The 14,518-nt window shown below is 45.7% G+C and overlaps 1 protein-coding gene across 1 annotated transcript in view; it reads left to right on the top strand.

The window, feature by feature from the left end:
* TNN (tenascin N) overlaps positions 1–14,518 on the top strand; it is a 64,347-nt gene that overhangs the window by 41,612 nt on the left and 8,217 nt on the right. Inside the window, exons 12-17 of the mRNA XM_017529950.2 lie at positions 1,108–1,371; positions 4,206–4,336; positions 5,282–5,414; positions 5,857–6,008; positions 10,806–10,902; positions 11,708–11,875. Coding sequence (XP_017385439.1) covers positions 1,108–1,371; positions 4,206–4,336; positions 5,282–5,414; positions 5,857–6,008; positions 10,806–10,902; positions 11,708–11,875 — 945 coding nt within the window. The remainder of the gene's footprint in view (positions 1–1,107; positions 1,372–4,205; positions 4,337–5,281; positions 5,415–5,856; positions 6,009–10,805; positions 10,903–11,707; positions 11,876–14,518) is intronic.

Raw genomic sequence — 14,518 nt, 5'->3', positions numbered from 1 at the left:
TACACCTGTATTCCCAGCTACTCGGGAGGGTGAGGTGGGAGGATTGCTTGAGCCTGGGAGGTTAAGGCTGCAGTGAGCTATGATGGTGCCACTGCTCTCCAGCTTGGGTGACAGAGTGAGACCCTGTCTCAGAAAAACAAAACAAAACAAACAACAAAGAAAGGGAACTTTGGGTGCTCCAGTGTTTGAAGGTAGCTAACAAAGGACTGAAGAAGATCTAGCAAGTTAGGAAAATCAAGGGAGTATATAGTCATAGAAGCCAAGCAATGAAAGCATTTCCAGAATGAGGGAGTGGATCAGCTCTGCCACCTAGAAGTAGTGTAAAGTTGAGAAGAGCAAGTATCCATTAGATGTGGCAGCATGGATGTTGTTGGTGACCTAGACTAGCAGATTTAGTTGTGTGGCATAGAAAGACGCAAACACGATTGGAGAGTGAGCGATGAAGTTAAGGTATGTAGACATTTCTCCTGAGACAGTCTGTCAGTTCAGGAATGCAGAGAAATGGAATGATATGGGGAAGGATGGGGGATCAGACCTTGCTAGTCTGGGACTGATGACGGAGAAGAGATTGATGATACAGGAGAGAGAGGGCAGATCCACAGCAAAAGCCTTGAGAGAGTGAGAAGGCCCAAAGTTCAGAGCGAAGAGTATTGACTTCCACTTAAGAAGTCAATAGGAACCTGACCTAGACCCTCTATCTCCCTGGGCCTCCATTCTCCTCCCCTTTCATAAGTCAGGAAGGTTGGAGAATATGACTTCTCGGCTCTTAAATTCTGTGAAACAAAATAACTAGATACCAGGGAGATCATAAAAGTGGTTTTGGTGGCTTATCTTGTTGCTCTGGAAGTTTTATTGTCATTTTGGTGAGAATTACAAGGACAGAAAATTTTTGTTTTAACAAACTAGGAGAGGATCTGATTCCTTCCAGTTTTAGATCCAGTGGTTTGTTTTCTTGGAAATGGAGACCAGGAGGCTTTGCCTCGTGTTTTAAGTGGAATTCTACCATTAGTAATGATAACATGATGAACACCTCCTGGTGATGGGGTGGTGGGATGGGATGCCTTCCTTTGTTCTAAAGTTCAGCCTTTTCTAAATCTTTTTTAAAAGAAATTGACAGCCCCAAAAACCTGGTGACTGACCGGGTGACAGAGAATATGGCCACTGTCTCCTGGGACCCCGTGCAGGCCACCATTGACAAGTACGTGGTGCGCTACACCTCTGCTGACGGAGAGACCAGGGAGGTTCCGGTGGGGAAGGAGCAGAGCAGCACCGTCCTGACCGGCCTGAGGCCGGGCGTGGAGTACACCGTGCACGTGTGGGCCCAGAAGGGGGACCAGGAGAGCAAGAAGGCTGACACCAAGGCCCAGACAGGTACTGAGAAGGACCAGGACAGGGGAACCCCTCACACTTACCAGGAGAGAGCCTTCCTCCATCAGTGGGCTGGGGAAGAGAGCAGGAGGGGTGTGGCCTTACCTGTGGGCATTCTTCAAAGTGGTTCCTTTTTCACCTCTTTGAGCTAATTAAGTTGACATAACAGCTCAGATAGGATGAGAAGCATAGAGGAAGCGGTGGTGTCACAGGTGACCTCCCTCACCTCCACCGGGCCCAGCGCTCAGACTCTCCACACCCTCAATGGAGAAGATGATTCGACCTCAGCTGCAGTTGGGAGAAGAGAGAGGCAGGAGCCTTTTCTGTTTCCATCTTCCAGAATGGGGGCAATGGGAGTGCATCTTTCTCCATTCCATTCTCAGTTGATGATGAAAGGTGCCTGAACTACACCTATTTTGTGTGTGTGATGGGGCCTGTGGTCTTGGCGGAGCTTCACAGAGGTCAGGCCCCAGAGGCACCTGGAAGAGAGCACTGCCCGCCCTGAGGTCTGCGGGCCTGTTCAGGCAGTACGGGCAAGGTCTGTCCATTCCATCCACGGCTGAGGGCACCAGGTGTAGCCATGGGAGCTAGAGGTGCCTTGAATTTCTCTATAATTTTTATTAGTTAAAATTAGCTTGCATTTTTAATCTAAAAAGTAATATAAAAGAGAATTTTAATTATTTATTATAGAATTATTATTATCATTATTAAGTTAAAATTAGCTTACATTTTTAATCTAAAAACTAATATAAAAGAGAATTATTATTCTCTCTCCTTGCCAATGAAGAAAGAAGGGAGGAAGGAAAAGCAGGAAGGACACTTAGGCTCATTTGCTATCTTAATTAGTGCTTATGACAGCACTGCTAGGAAGGTTAGCCCTACGTTTATAGAGGAAGTAAGACTGGTTCAGAAGGAAGTTTATTGAAATACCAACTGTCTTCTTGTCTCACAGATATCAGCGGCCAGCTTATAGTAAATATTTTCAAACTAAACAGAGATGTGAAAAAACGAACAAAAAAACTGGCTGGGTGCAGTGGCTCATGCCTGTAATCCCAGTACTTTGGGAGGCTGAGGCGGCAGATCACCTGAGGTCAGGAGTTTGAGACCAGCCTGGCCAACATGGTGAAACCCCGTCTCTACTAAAAATACAAAAATTAGCAGGGAGTGGTGGTGGGCACATGTAATCCCAGCTACTCGGGAAGCCGAGACAGGAGAATCGCTTGAACCCAGGAGGAAGAGGTTGCAGTGAGCCAAGACTGTGCCATTGCACTCCAGCCTGGGCAACAGAGGGAGACTCCATCTCAAAAAAACAAAGAACAAAAACAAAACAAAACAAAACAAACACACACACTCCTCTCCCTGTCACGGACTCCCTAGTACACAGTGTTTCTCTCCGGACGCAACCAGGACCCGGCATCTCCTTTCCCTCTTTCCCACTTCCTACCTCCTTTTCCCCTTCCTTTCTCCCTTATTTCTTTCTTCTCTTCTTCCTTCTTTACCTTCTCTTAGTTTCACCTTTCCCATTTTGAAGACAGCACTAAAGAGACTCTCATCTTCTTGCTTCATAGGAATGTGAAGTAGCTAAGACAGACATCTCAAGTCTGTAACCAGGGGGTGGTGGGCAGTCAAAGAGGTGGCAGGACGTTGCTTAAGACATTCGCATAGCCACAGTTTTGCCTTGATTGTGAAAGCAGGAAATTCAGTTTTTCTGTGAGATGGATAGAATAAAATCCATGCCAGATGTTATGCTGCAGAAAATCAAACCAAGTTGATATTACAGAAACTCAAAATTTGTCAAAACATCCTAATTCAAAACAACAGCTGTCTGATTTCTATTAAAATACTGCAATTCAGTTCTCAGCCGAAATGCTACTGGGTAGAAAATAGCCCGGAGATGTCTTTTTGGGAACTTCTAAATTAAAATAACATTCTGTGATAATGCTTTTTCAAAAAAGAAACTTCCATTCATATCTTCTTTGGTTAAAAAAAAAAAAAAAAAAAAAAAAAAAAAAGAGCCTTCTGACCAGTTATGATGTTGACTAGAATTTTTGCTGAGCCTTGGTTTTTCTGGTCTACAGTGCACACTCACTTACCCATGCGTTCCCTCTGGTGTTTGGGTGAGGAAGTACATTAAAGAAAAGCCCTGCTTTTCCTATATTCCTTCCCTTTCCCTCTTCCCTCCCTCCCTCTCTTCCTCCTTCTGTCTTTCTTTCTTTCTCTCGTCTATACAAGCACCAGTTCCCTCCCCTTCTCCGGGTGTGCATCTGAGGCCACATGCTTCATATGTGAGAAACACAGCTTTTTGTTTTTATACCAACTTATTATCAATCATAAGCCCCTATTCTACTTAGGGTGAGCTGCTTCCTCAGGGCTGTATGTAAATCTTGGGTAGTTTCCCAGTGACAGATATCGGGACCTGTCTGGCATTTCAGGTAACTTTCCAGGCAGGCAAGTCACCCTGGTTTCTCTGTGCAGGGCCCTTTCAGATCTGTGGCCCTCCCATCTTTCCATATCCCTTTGGAAGCCCTCCATCTCTGAGGATCTATCTGCCCATCTAGACTGTTCATATCCACCACTTTGTTGGAACCTGTCTGGGAAATGGGGGCCCAGATTCCCTTCCTCTGGGACCCACCTAATACCCTTTCTTCTTGTCTCTAATGGGTCTGCGCTTTTAGAAACAAAGGTCCGAAAGGGAAGTCAGAAAGGGAAGAACAGAGCCTACAACCTGCTTGAAAGGAGGAAGAGAAACGGGAGGTTATGGAAGGGGAAAATATAAACTGATATCTCAAAAATGACCTTGCGTCAGTAATAACATTTACCTGACTTTCTACATACAGAACTCGACCCTCCCAGAAACCTTCGTCCATCTGCTGTGACGCAGTCTGGTGGCGTATTGACCTGGACACCCCCCTCTGCTCAGATTCATGGCTACATTCTGACCTACCAGTTCCCAGACGGCACGGTTAAGGTATGGGAGATTCCTTGTCTTTTCTCCTGGTGCCTTCTCTTGTGTGTGCGAAGCAACTAACTCAGGCCGGTCAGCTCATTTGCTGGCCTCAGGGCCACCTGCTAATCTTTGTTGATCATATTGCTGGCTGTACATCTTCCTGGGTTATTTTGTTTATTGTTAGTCTTCCCAAATAAATGTAAGCTCTATGTTTGTCTGTTTCATTTATCACTGTATCTAAAGTGCATAGGACAGTGCTTAGCACATGGTAGATGTTCAACACATATTTATTGAATGAATTCATTAACCCTCATTTCAAGGGTTACACCTCCCCTTAGAATCTGAAGGCCAGCAAATTTTCAAAACCTGTCCCACTGGAAAATTATTATTCTCTCTCCTTGCAAAGGAGGAAAGAAGGGAGGAAGGAAAAACAGGAAGGACACTTAGGCTCATTTGCTATCTTAATTAGTGCTTATGACAGCACTGCTAGGAAGGTTAGCCCTATGTTTATAGAGGAAGTAAGACTGGTTCAGAAGGAAGTTTATTGGAATACCAACTGTCTTCTTGTCTCACAGATATCAGTGGCCAGCTTTACCTCCCCTGTTAATACCTCCTTAGCCCGGCATTGCCAGCCTGTTGCTGCCAGCCGTGGCTATAGTTAGAGCCCTCGTGTGTACCTGAAGGCTAAAGTCTCCCAGAAACTTGGCCGGTGATCCTGAAGCTGCAGTGCTGGGTGCCGGCTCTCAGCTGATGCTCCCAGTAGTGCTGACTCTCCATGGCATGGCTCTCCGGAGAAGTAGCTGGGACCCACTGTGATTCTGGGCTACCACTGAGGCTTCGGAGACACGAAACACTGTGCTGTCAGAGAGATTCTGTCATTAGCACCAGGGAATGATGTTGACACCTAGGGTGCTAGTGGGTGATAAACTGAGTCACTGGCTGTGTACTTTCTCTCTTGTTTGGCAGGAGATGCAGCTGGGACGAGAAGACCAGAGGTTTGAGTTGCAAGGCCTTGAGCAGGGTGCTACCTACCCTGTCTCCCTAGTTGCCTTTAAGGGTGATCGCCGGAGCAGAAATGTATCCACCACCCTCTCCACAGGTAGGATGGAATCCTGTATTCTGAACGACTATGCAGTGAGAACCAGCATTGGAGAGGCTAGCAAAAGAGCCCAGGGAGGAGCAAGTGGATACAGAACTATTGATTTCTCTAGGCATGGGGAAGTGGAAATGGGGTTATATGTTGAAAAGAAATCCACCCCACAGTGGGGAGACTAAAGAGAGGAGTGAGATAGAGTGTTATTTTGTGGAGGAGCTGAACTGGGGGAGGAAGTGATGTGAACTTGACCTTTTTTCTGGTACATTTGGGGAATTGATAAGAGCAGAGAGAGAAAAATAAGATATGAGTGAAGAGTGGGAAGAAGCAAAAGTAGGAAGTTATGCAATAATTTCCAAACAAAATAAACGGCCTTAAAATAGGGAGCAACTCCACCTCGTCCTTCCTTGCCCTACTTCTAACAGCGCTCTCTCTGCTTGGCTCCCAGTTGGTGCGCGCTTCCCACACCCTTCGGACTGCAGTCAGGTTCAGCTGAACCACAATGCTGCCAGCGGCCTGTACACCATCTACCTGCACGGCGATGCCAGCCGGCCCCTGCAGGTGTACTGCGACATGCACACGGACGGAGGTGGCTGGATTGTGAGTCACACAGAACCCCAGGGAGCTCTGTGTAGGGCCTTGTTTCTCAGGCCAGGACGCTGGTCATGGATGCTTCCGAGAGTGCTTGGAGCCCTGTTTCCTCCCCACCCTGGGAAGAAAGGAGTTTTGGTGGCTTGTAGCTGTTTTTAGAGAGATCCTGATGTTACAGGAAATGGGTCCCCATTCAGATCCCAAGAGAAGGTTCTTGGATCTCGTGCAAGAAAGAATTCAGGGTGACTCCACAGTGCAAGCAAAAGCAAGTTTATTAAGAAAGTAAAGTGGTGAAAGTACAGCTACTCCATAGACAGGGTGCGGTGTTTCTGAAAGTAAAAAACACATGCGCCATAGGTACAATACCTGTTTATATACAGGATAAAAAAAGATCATGAGGGGATGTGCTCTGTTACAGGGGTTTGTGATAAAGGGTTAATTTTCTTAATTATTATATTTTGTAAGAATCAATATTATGCAATCTTTAAAGCAAAATTAGGAATGCTCTGTTCTCAAGATATCAGGATATCAGGACATTCCTAAGTCTGGGTCTGTTTAGTAAACACTGTCAATCTGTTCCCTTAACCATAAACATCTGGAGGCTAGGAATACCTAACTTTCTGGGAATGCAGCCCAGCAAGTCTTAGCCTTATTTTCTTAGCACTCACTCAAGATGGAGTCGCTCTGGTTCGAATACCTCTGGCACCAACCCCCTGTAAGGAAAGAGTCTAGTGCCTCACCCCTGTCCTAGAATAGGCCTGGTTAGACTAAGTCTGATGACTAGGAAGGCTTGTGGGTTGATCATCATCTAGTCATGCCCTATATGTATGTGTTACCTATATTTTACCTTCTTCAAAGCACTTTTGCACACATGACCCTCACACAACAACTTTAGAGTAAGTGAGAGAGGATTGCTTTTCCTATTTTACAGATAGGGATAGTGAGGCCCACTCTCCCAGAAAAAAATGCCAGATTTCAAGACTGCAGCCTCCTGACTCATTGGTTTTCTCAATGAGTTCATCTCAGGTCATCCAAGATACACATGCGCAACCTGTCTGGGGAGCTCAGGCCTCTGAATTGGAGCCCAGTGTCCTAGTTCTGCACTCTGGCCGCACAGTACAGAAACAAGGCCTTTGAGGCTTTGATTGGAAAGATGAAAGCTCGAAAGAGGGAAACTCAGATAGTGCTCTAATTGTCCCTCGTCTATGTAGATGTTTTATTCTCTTGGGACATTGTCTGCCTAAACCACATGGCAGCTTCTTTGATTACATCAGCCTGATCCAATTATATGATAAGCTGCTTTTGAGGGTTGCAACCTGATCCTTCCATCTCCCCTTGCCCCTTTTCTCCCTGTGCCTGAATGATAAAGACTCTCACTGCCCCAAGCCAGCATGCAGCCTTAACCTGCTGTGCTTCTGCAACTCACCGTGGGAAAGAGAAAGCATGATCTCATGGTGCTCAACTGTATTCATTTACACATTCACTCAGGGACCTGGGAAACCAAAGACACTTGAGCAGCCATGAATAAAAAGATACCATCTGATAAGCAGCAATGAAGAAAACTTATTATCTGCACAGTGGCATCTGATGACTAGAAAGGCAGTAATTGGGTTGGCTGGGGGAAATTCCCAATTGATTTATAAAAACAACAGAACAGAATATAACATGGGAGGTCTTCTACCTGACCAGGTCCAAAGGACTGTACCTGCTGCTTTTCGTCAGTACCACTGTAAGGCTAAACCTTCTGTCCCTTTATGCCTGTAAATGACCTTTGGAAGGAGGCCTGTACTGGTAAGTGTGGCCTTTCTGTGAGCCAAGCTCCCACAGAGAAGGAAGCGTTTGTCTGGGGCAATGTTTAGAAAGAGATCTGTCAGTCTGTCTGCCCTGGAATAGCCATGACTTATTGTACAAATATTTATTGAGTGCCTACTATGGCTGTCAAGGTCATGTGGAATTAGATGTCTTATCAATTCCAAGTGTGTGTAGGTACTTTTCAGTTTTGCTTCCTATAAAAGAATCCAATTTACTGTGACTGGAACTCCCTTCCTTCTCCAAACAGAGGAATTTTTGAAAAGAAAGCGGTCCACACTTTGGTGGATAGCACCTAGCTCTGCCTCTGTTTTCCTGCTTCTCACTCACTCTTTGGCCCATTCCAGTTTGACTTCTGTCCATATCTCACACTGACACAGCCCTCGCTAAAATCACCAGTGATTTCTGTGCCGCTAAATTCTAGGGACGGTTTTGGCCTCCTGTTCCTAACCTCTCATCAGTACTTGACACTACTGACCACACTTTTCTCCTTGTGGCTTTTGTGATTCCATAGTTTTCTTTTCTTTTTTTTTTTTTTTTTTGGAGAGTTTTGCTGTTTTGCCCAGGCTGGAGTGCGGTGGTACGATCTCGGCTCACTGCACCCTCTGATTTCAAGCTGTTGATTGAAACCCTCTGGGTCCCACGCCTCTCCGTACTCATTAGGATGAAATTGACCATGCTGCGGTAAAAAACCAACTCCAAATTCCAGAGATTGAACAGACACAGTATTTTTTTCTCATGTGCTCCACCTCTGTCAACTTTACCTTCTGCCTGCTTCCATCTGTCCTCAGGGAAGCCCTCAAGCAAGCTACTATACTCCTGATTCTCCTACCTCAGCCTCCTGAGTAGCTGGGATTACAGGCGCCCACCACCACACCCGGGTAATTTTTGTGTTTTTAGTAGAGACGGGATTTCATCATGTTGGCCAGGCTGGTCTCAAACTTCTGACCTTGTGATTTGCCCACCTCGGCCTCCCCAAGGGCTGAGGTTACAGGTATGAGCCACTGCACCTGGCCCATGGTTCCATATTTTTCTAGTTTCTTTTTATCTGCTTCTCTTGCTCCTTCTCTCTCCTTAATGGAGTCATCCTTCTTCATTATACATATTGGATGTCCTCAAGGCTTGATTCTAGGGCATTTTATCTTTTCAGTTCCCATTTTCTTCCTATATGGTCTCATCTTTTCCCCATGACTTCATTTTACCCTCTGGGTCCCATGCCTCTCTGTACTAATTAGGGAAGAATGGACTATCCTGCAGTAACAAACCAACTTGCGATTGAACAAACGCAATGTGTTTTTCTCATGTGCACAATGTGTTCTGTAGGCTTGACAGCCAGTTATAAGTGTGGCTCAGGGATTCAGCCAGTTTCCGTCTTGTGGTTCTGCTGTTTCGGTGTGCGGCCTTTCCCATGGCACTGTGGCACACGGCAGTAGAGGAGAGAGTGTGGAGAACCCACCCACTCTCTTATGCTCCCACCTACAGCCTTTTGGCTGCAAATAGTCACATGGCTCCAACTTAAATGCAAGGGAGGCTGAAAGGACATCCTCCTGTGTTCCTGGAAGAGGAAAGTGAACTGGGACTCAGTGAACTCCTAGCATTGCCCAAGACACACGCCTACTTTAGTAAGTCTAGCCTAGACCTCTCTTTAGAACTCCAGTCCTCACAGCCAATTGCTTGGTGGTATCTTCATTCACCAGCATAGCTCAGAGATAACTCACACTTACCACATCCCTAAATGAGCTCATGGCCCACTCATAAAACCTGTCCTCTCTGAATCCCCCGTCTCAGTGAAGAGGTGAGGGAAGAGGCAGCTGCAAGCCAAACCGTAAGAAACTGATCTTACCTTGACTTCTTCCTCTTTCAGTTCCACATTCTGTCACCACACCTGTCAACTTTACCTTCCGTCTGCTTCTGTCTGTCCTCAGGGCAGCCCTCATCCAAGTGACTGTCCTCCTCCATCTGTACCCTGCAGTGGTCTCCTAACTGGTCATCTCGTTTCCACTCTTGCCCCTGGCCAGTCTTTTCCATACACTACCGATACAGAGGATCTGATCAGATCTCATTTCCTGCTTAAATCACCGCAGTAATTTCCATCGCTCTTACCTGGGCCAGCGTCTTCAACAACCCCTTTTAAAGGCTCACCAGGATTGACTCTTGCCATCTTCCCAGCTCACTTTCCATCCCTTCCTCAGCCCCCAGCGGCTCCAACATTGGCCCCCACACTCTTGCCTGACTACCCCTACTCATCCTGCGGCTCGGCCGTGTCCTGGGGGTGCTTTCTTGGCTCCTCGGTCAGGTCCTCCTGTTCTATGCTCTTGCAGTTCTATTTCCTCTTTCCCTCATAGCCCTTATCCCTGTTTTAACTGCATTTTAAAAATTATTTAATTTAGTAATTTTATGTACTGAACTATTAGCTCCAGGAGGGCAGGGACCATTTCTGATTTATTCACTTTGCACTCTATCTTGCATATTGCCTAGTACGTAGTAGATGCTCGGTAAATATCTGTGTGAACTTTTTTCTCCATAAGTGTGAAATAATTGCTATGTTAAGAATCAGGTGAATTAAACAAGAATTCCTACTCTCAAACTATTTGAGAAGAGTGGGGAAAAGATGGCATAAACATGATGTGCCCCAGCTGAGTTGAATGGAAGTCGAAAGTTACATGTGAGAGCTGGTGAGGTCTAGAATGTCTTGCCCTAGACAACACACACTAGCAACTGAATCATACAAATCATGGAAAGAACTGACATTTCTTCAGTGCAGGAACCTGCTCTGCTTTTGCTCTACATATCTAACTACCTGGCATACTACTGTGCATATAAAGAATGCTTATTAATATAGTGAATCTACTGACATAAAAATAAAAATCCTTTCTAAAAAGAAAGGCATGCTGGCTGGAGGAAGGCAGGGTATGAGCAGGCTCTTGGTCTCCTCTTGTCTCCCAGCGCCTGTGTCTGTTTGGAAGGTCAGAGTGATGTGTCCATTTCCCTTCTCAGGTCTTCCAGAGGCGGAACACCGGGCAGCTGGATTTCTTCAAGCGGTGGAGGAGCTATGTGGAAGGCTTTGGGGACCCCAGGAAGGAGTTCTGGCTTGGTATGATCTCAGAATCCAGGAGGCTGGGGCTGTGGGGGTGGTTTCTCCCATGACAAGCTAGCTAGGAGGCCTAGGGAAGCTCACCACCTTCAGGGAGAGGCCCCAGTGGCGGGGACACGGAGGACTGTACCAAGCAGGATGTTGGTGGGCGTGTTGATGAGAACGCTCCCCTACGCTCTGAACTTGTTGAAAGGTAGGATAGTCACAGGGGTTTTATGCTGCTCTAAGCCCTGCAGGATCTGCCTGCAGCCTCAAGGTCGTAGAAGTGACAGTAGTAGAAAAACAGTTCAGTGACTGGGATGCTGGGCCATTACTGGGAGGTCACTCTAGCAGTCTCTAAAATTCTGTTGGTGATGCCAGACATTGCAGGCAATTTTTCTCCCGCTTTCCCTCTGCTCTCTCCTGGAGCAGATGTTCACAGAGAGTGAAATAGCCAAAAGTGTGAATTGGGAAATGAAGAATTAAAAAGTCATAATCTGGACACCCAGTGTCTCATAGAGCAGATGATGTTTGTGGTTTGCTCAGCACAAAATCTCTTCGGGGATCTGAGGATGAGTTGTTGACCGGCTCTTCTACTTGGTGAGATAAATGGAAGATAAATAGAACTGCTTCCGTTTTAGAGGGTGGAGCCAATGGAAGCAGATTCCTTCTGCGGTTACCCTGCCCCCCTCACTGCTCCCTTCGTGACTGTGAGCCCCCAAAAGAGAAAGTACTGAGACTGGTCTTGAAAGCCTCAGATTCACATGTCAAGTGCTCACTCGCACACCAGATGATTGATTATTGGAATTCCATTTTTTACTTTTAGGACTTGACAGTCTACACAACCTCACCACCGGCACCCCGACACAGTTTGAGGTGAGAGTGGATTTACAGACTGCCAACGAGTCCGCCTATGCTATATATGATTTCTTCCAAGTGGCCTCCAGCAAGGAGCGGTATAAACTGACAGTTGGGAAATACAGAGGCACAGCGGGTGAGAAAAAATGTTTTCTTACTGGAAGGTCTCTTGCTGTCTGTTTCGTAAGGATTGGCTTGCCGTGTGCCACTGATCTGAGGGGGTGCAATATTGCTCTATGAAGGTGAATTGTTCTTACTGAGAGTGGAGGCCTTACTCTCTGCGGGGGGTCAGGAGTGAACAAGTAGTTAAAGCAATCCTTGACCGCCATAAAATTGTACGTTATGTGTCAACCCGCCTCCCAGTAAAAACCCTCCTCTTGTACTTCCTGAGTTCAGGCTGTTGTACATTAGCGGATGAACTCATATTCTAAGCGATTTCTTGATGCCTGTCAGTCTTTCATTTGGCTTTGGCAGTGTGGCTGTCATCTTTGTCTGCACAGCGGCGTGTGTGTGTTTGTGTGTGTGTGTGTGTGTGTGTGTGTGTGTTATTACTTGAGCTTTTGGTGGTACTTTGCTCTAAAAACAGAACGATGAAAGTGCTGATTCAAATAATAAGAATTATAGGTCTCATTAACTTAATACAACTGTGACAACACAGAAATGAGCAGTTCAGTGGAACGCGAGGGAACCTTTGGCCTCTGGCAGCCACTCATTAGAGCTAAGGCAGTTGCTGGTAAGTTCGGCTGGGAAGGAAAAGAGTAAAATTAAGCAACATGATTGAAATGCTGGAATGATACCAGTACATATTTTGTTTAAGAGGGGGAGGTATGGTTACTGTTTTAATACTACTATTTTAAAACCTGTATTTTTGGTTTTTAAACCCTAACAAGGAAGTCTGTGTTTTGACTTCTGCATGTTTTTGGCTTTGGTGTTTTTAACATAGGAATGTGTTACCGGCCAGATTGACTGTATAAGACATGGCGGTCTCTCTCCTTAGACTTAAATGTATATAGGTGAATACAAATAGAAGGTAACTTTCACAGAGAGTCAGCTAAGGGGTAAGAAACATAAAGAGCTACAGGAGTGTGGAGAAGGTGGGCACACGGAGGACCAAGCAACTGGGGGGAGCCGGATCTGCAAGGAGGGGGAAACTGAAGTGGGAGGAAAGAGAGGGCTCTCCAGGCCTGGGGGCTTGGGCTGAGCAGGGACTGAGCAGAGGCAAGGAGACTGGAGTTTATCTTCACTTCCTTATTGGACTTCTCATGATTGTCCATTCAGGGACCCCTGATGGCAGGAGACCGTGAACAGAACTTCTGAGGGCCTGGGGCCGTGATCTGGAGTGGCCAACTATGCGTGCAAACTTTCTTTGCGGTCTTATAATTTCATTTAAAAGGAGTCACATGAATTTTGCATTTGTTCTTGTTTCCCAGTGCCTATCTCAGAGCCTGGTACAGAGTAGGAGAGTTTAAAAAATGACATTTTCAGGAGAACTTTTCTATATACATAATCTTATGGATGTTTAGTATCTTAAATAGTAGTTCCTGAGATCCAAGTAGGTTCCACAGGGGTCAATAAAGGGGTGAGTCTGGTGACACGGTGACTTGGGAGGAGACGAAGAGGGAGGGGTAGGCATCTACCAGAGTAGGAGGCATTTGGGCTACAGACACGGGAAAACCTTTTCAGGATTCTAAGTAGGGGCTGGGTGGGAAAAAGTATGCAAAGAATTATTTCAGGAAAAAGACTATCCTTGAAAAAAAAGGCATTGCAACTAGATGAGCCCCGCACTGCCTTTGGGTGCTGCCCCTTCTTTCCTCGGTCGTCCTGGGTCTCCGTGGGCTGCAGACAGCCTGTGCTAGATGTATGGGAGTATAACATAGTCATGCATCACTTAATGACAGGGATACATTCTGAGAAATGCCCTGTTAGGCATTTCATCATCGTGCAAACATCACAGGATGCACTGACACAAACCTAGATGGCAGAGCCTGCTATAGACCTAGGTAGGTGGTGTAGCCTATCGTTCCTAGGCTACAAACCTGTATAGCATGCTACTGAATACTGGAGGTAATTGTAACACCATGGTAAGTACTTATGGATCTAAATATATGTAAACATAGAAAAGGCACAGTGAGAATATGGTATAAAAGATAAAAAATAGTACATCTATACAGAGCACTTACCATGAATGGAGCTTGCAGGGCTGGAGGTTGCTCTGGGTGAGTCCGTGAGTGGGTGGAGAGTGAATGTGAAGGCCTAGGACATTACTGTGCACTGCTGCAGACTTTATCAACACACTTAGGCCACACTACATTTATTTTAAAATGTTCTTTCTTCATGAATTAAAAATTAGCCTTAGCTTATTGTAACTGTTTTACTTTATAAACTTTAACATCTTTTTCAATGTTTGACTCTTGGAGTAACACTTAGCTTAAAACACAAGCACATCGTACAGCTGTACAAAAATGTTTTTGTTTATATCCTTATTCTGTAAGGTATTTTTTTTGATTTAAACTTTTTTTTTTAATTTTTTATTTTTTACTTTTAAAACTTTTGTGTTAAAAACTAAGACAGAAGTACACGCACGAGCCCAGGCCTGCACACGGTCAGGATCATCAATATCACCGCCTTCCACCTCACATCGTGTCCCACTGGAAGGCCGTCGGGGACAGTAACACACATGGACTGTCACCTCCCGTGAGAACAGCGCCTTCTTCTGGAACACCTCCCGTGAGAACCTGCCTGAGGCTGTTTTACAGGAACGTCTTTTTTTTTTTTTTTT

Source organism: Cebus imitator, unplaced genomic scaffold, assembly GCF_001604975.1.
Source record: "Cebus imitator isolate Cc_AM_T3 unplaced genomic scaffold, Cebus_imitator-1.0 Scaffold62, whole genome shotgun sequence".
NCBI lineage: Eukaryota > Metazoa > Chordata > Mammalia > Primates > Cebidae > Cebus > Cebus imitator.
The sequence above is the reverse complement of the archived record's forward strand: the minus strand, read 5'-3'. Positions and strand labels throughout refer to the sequence as shown.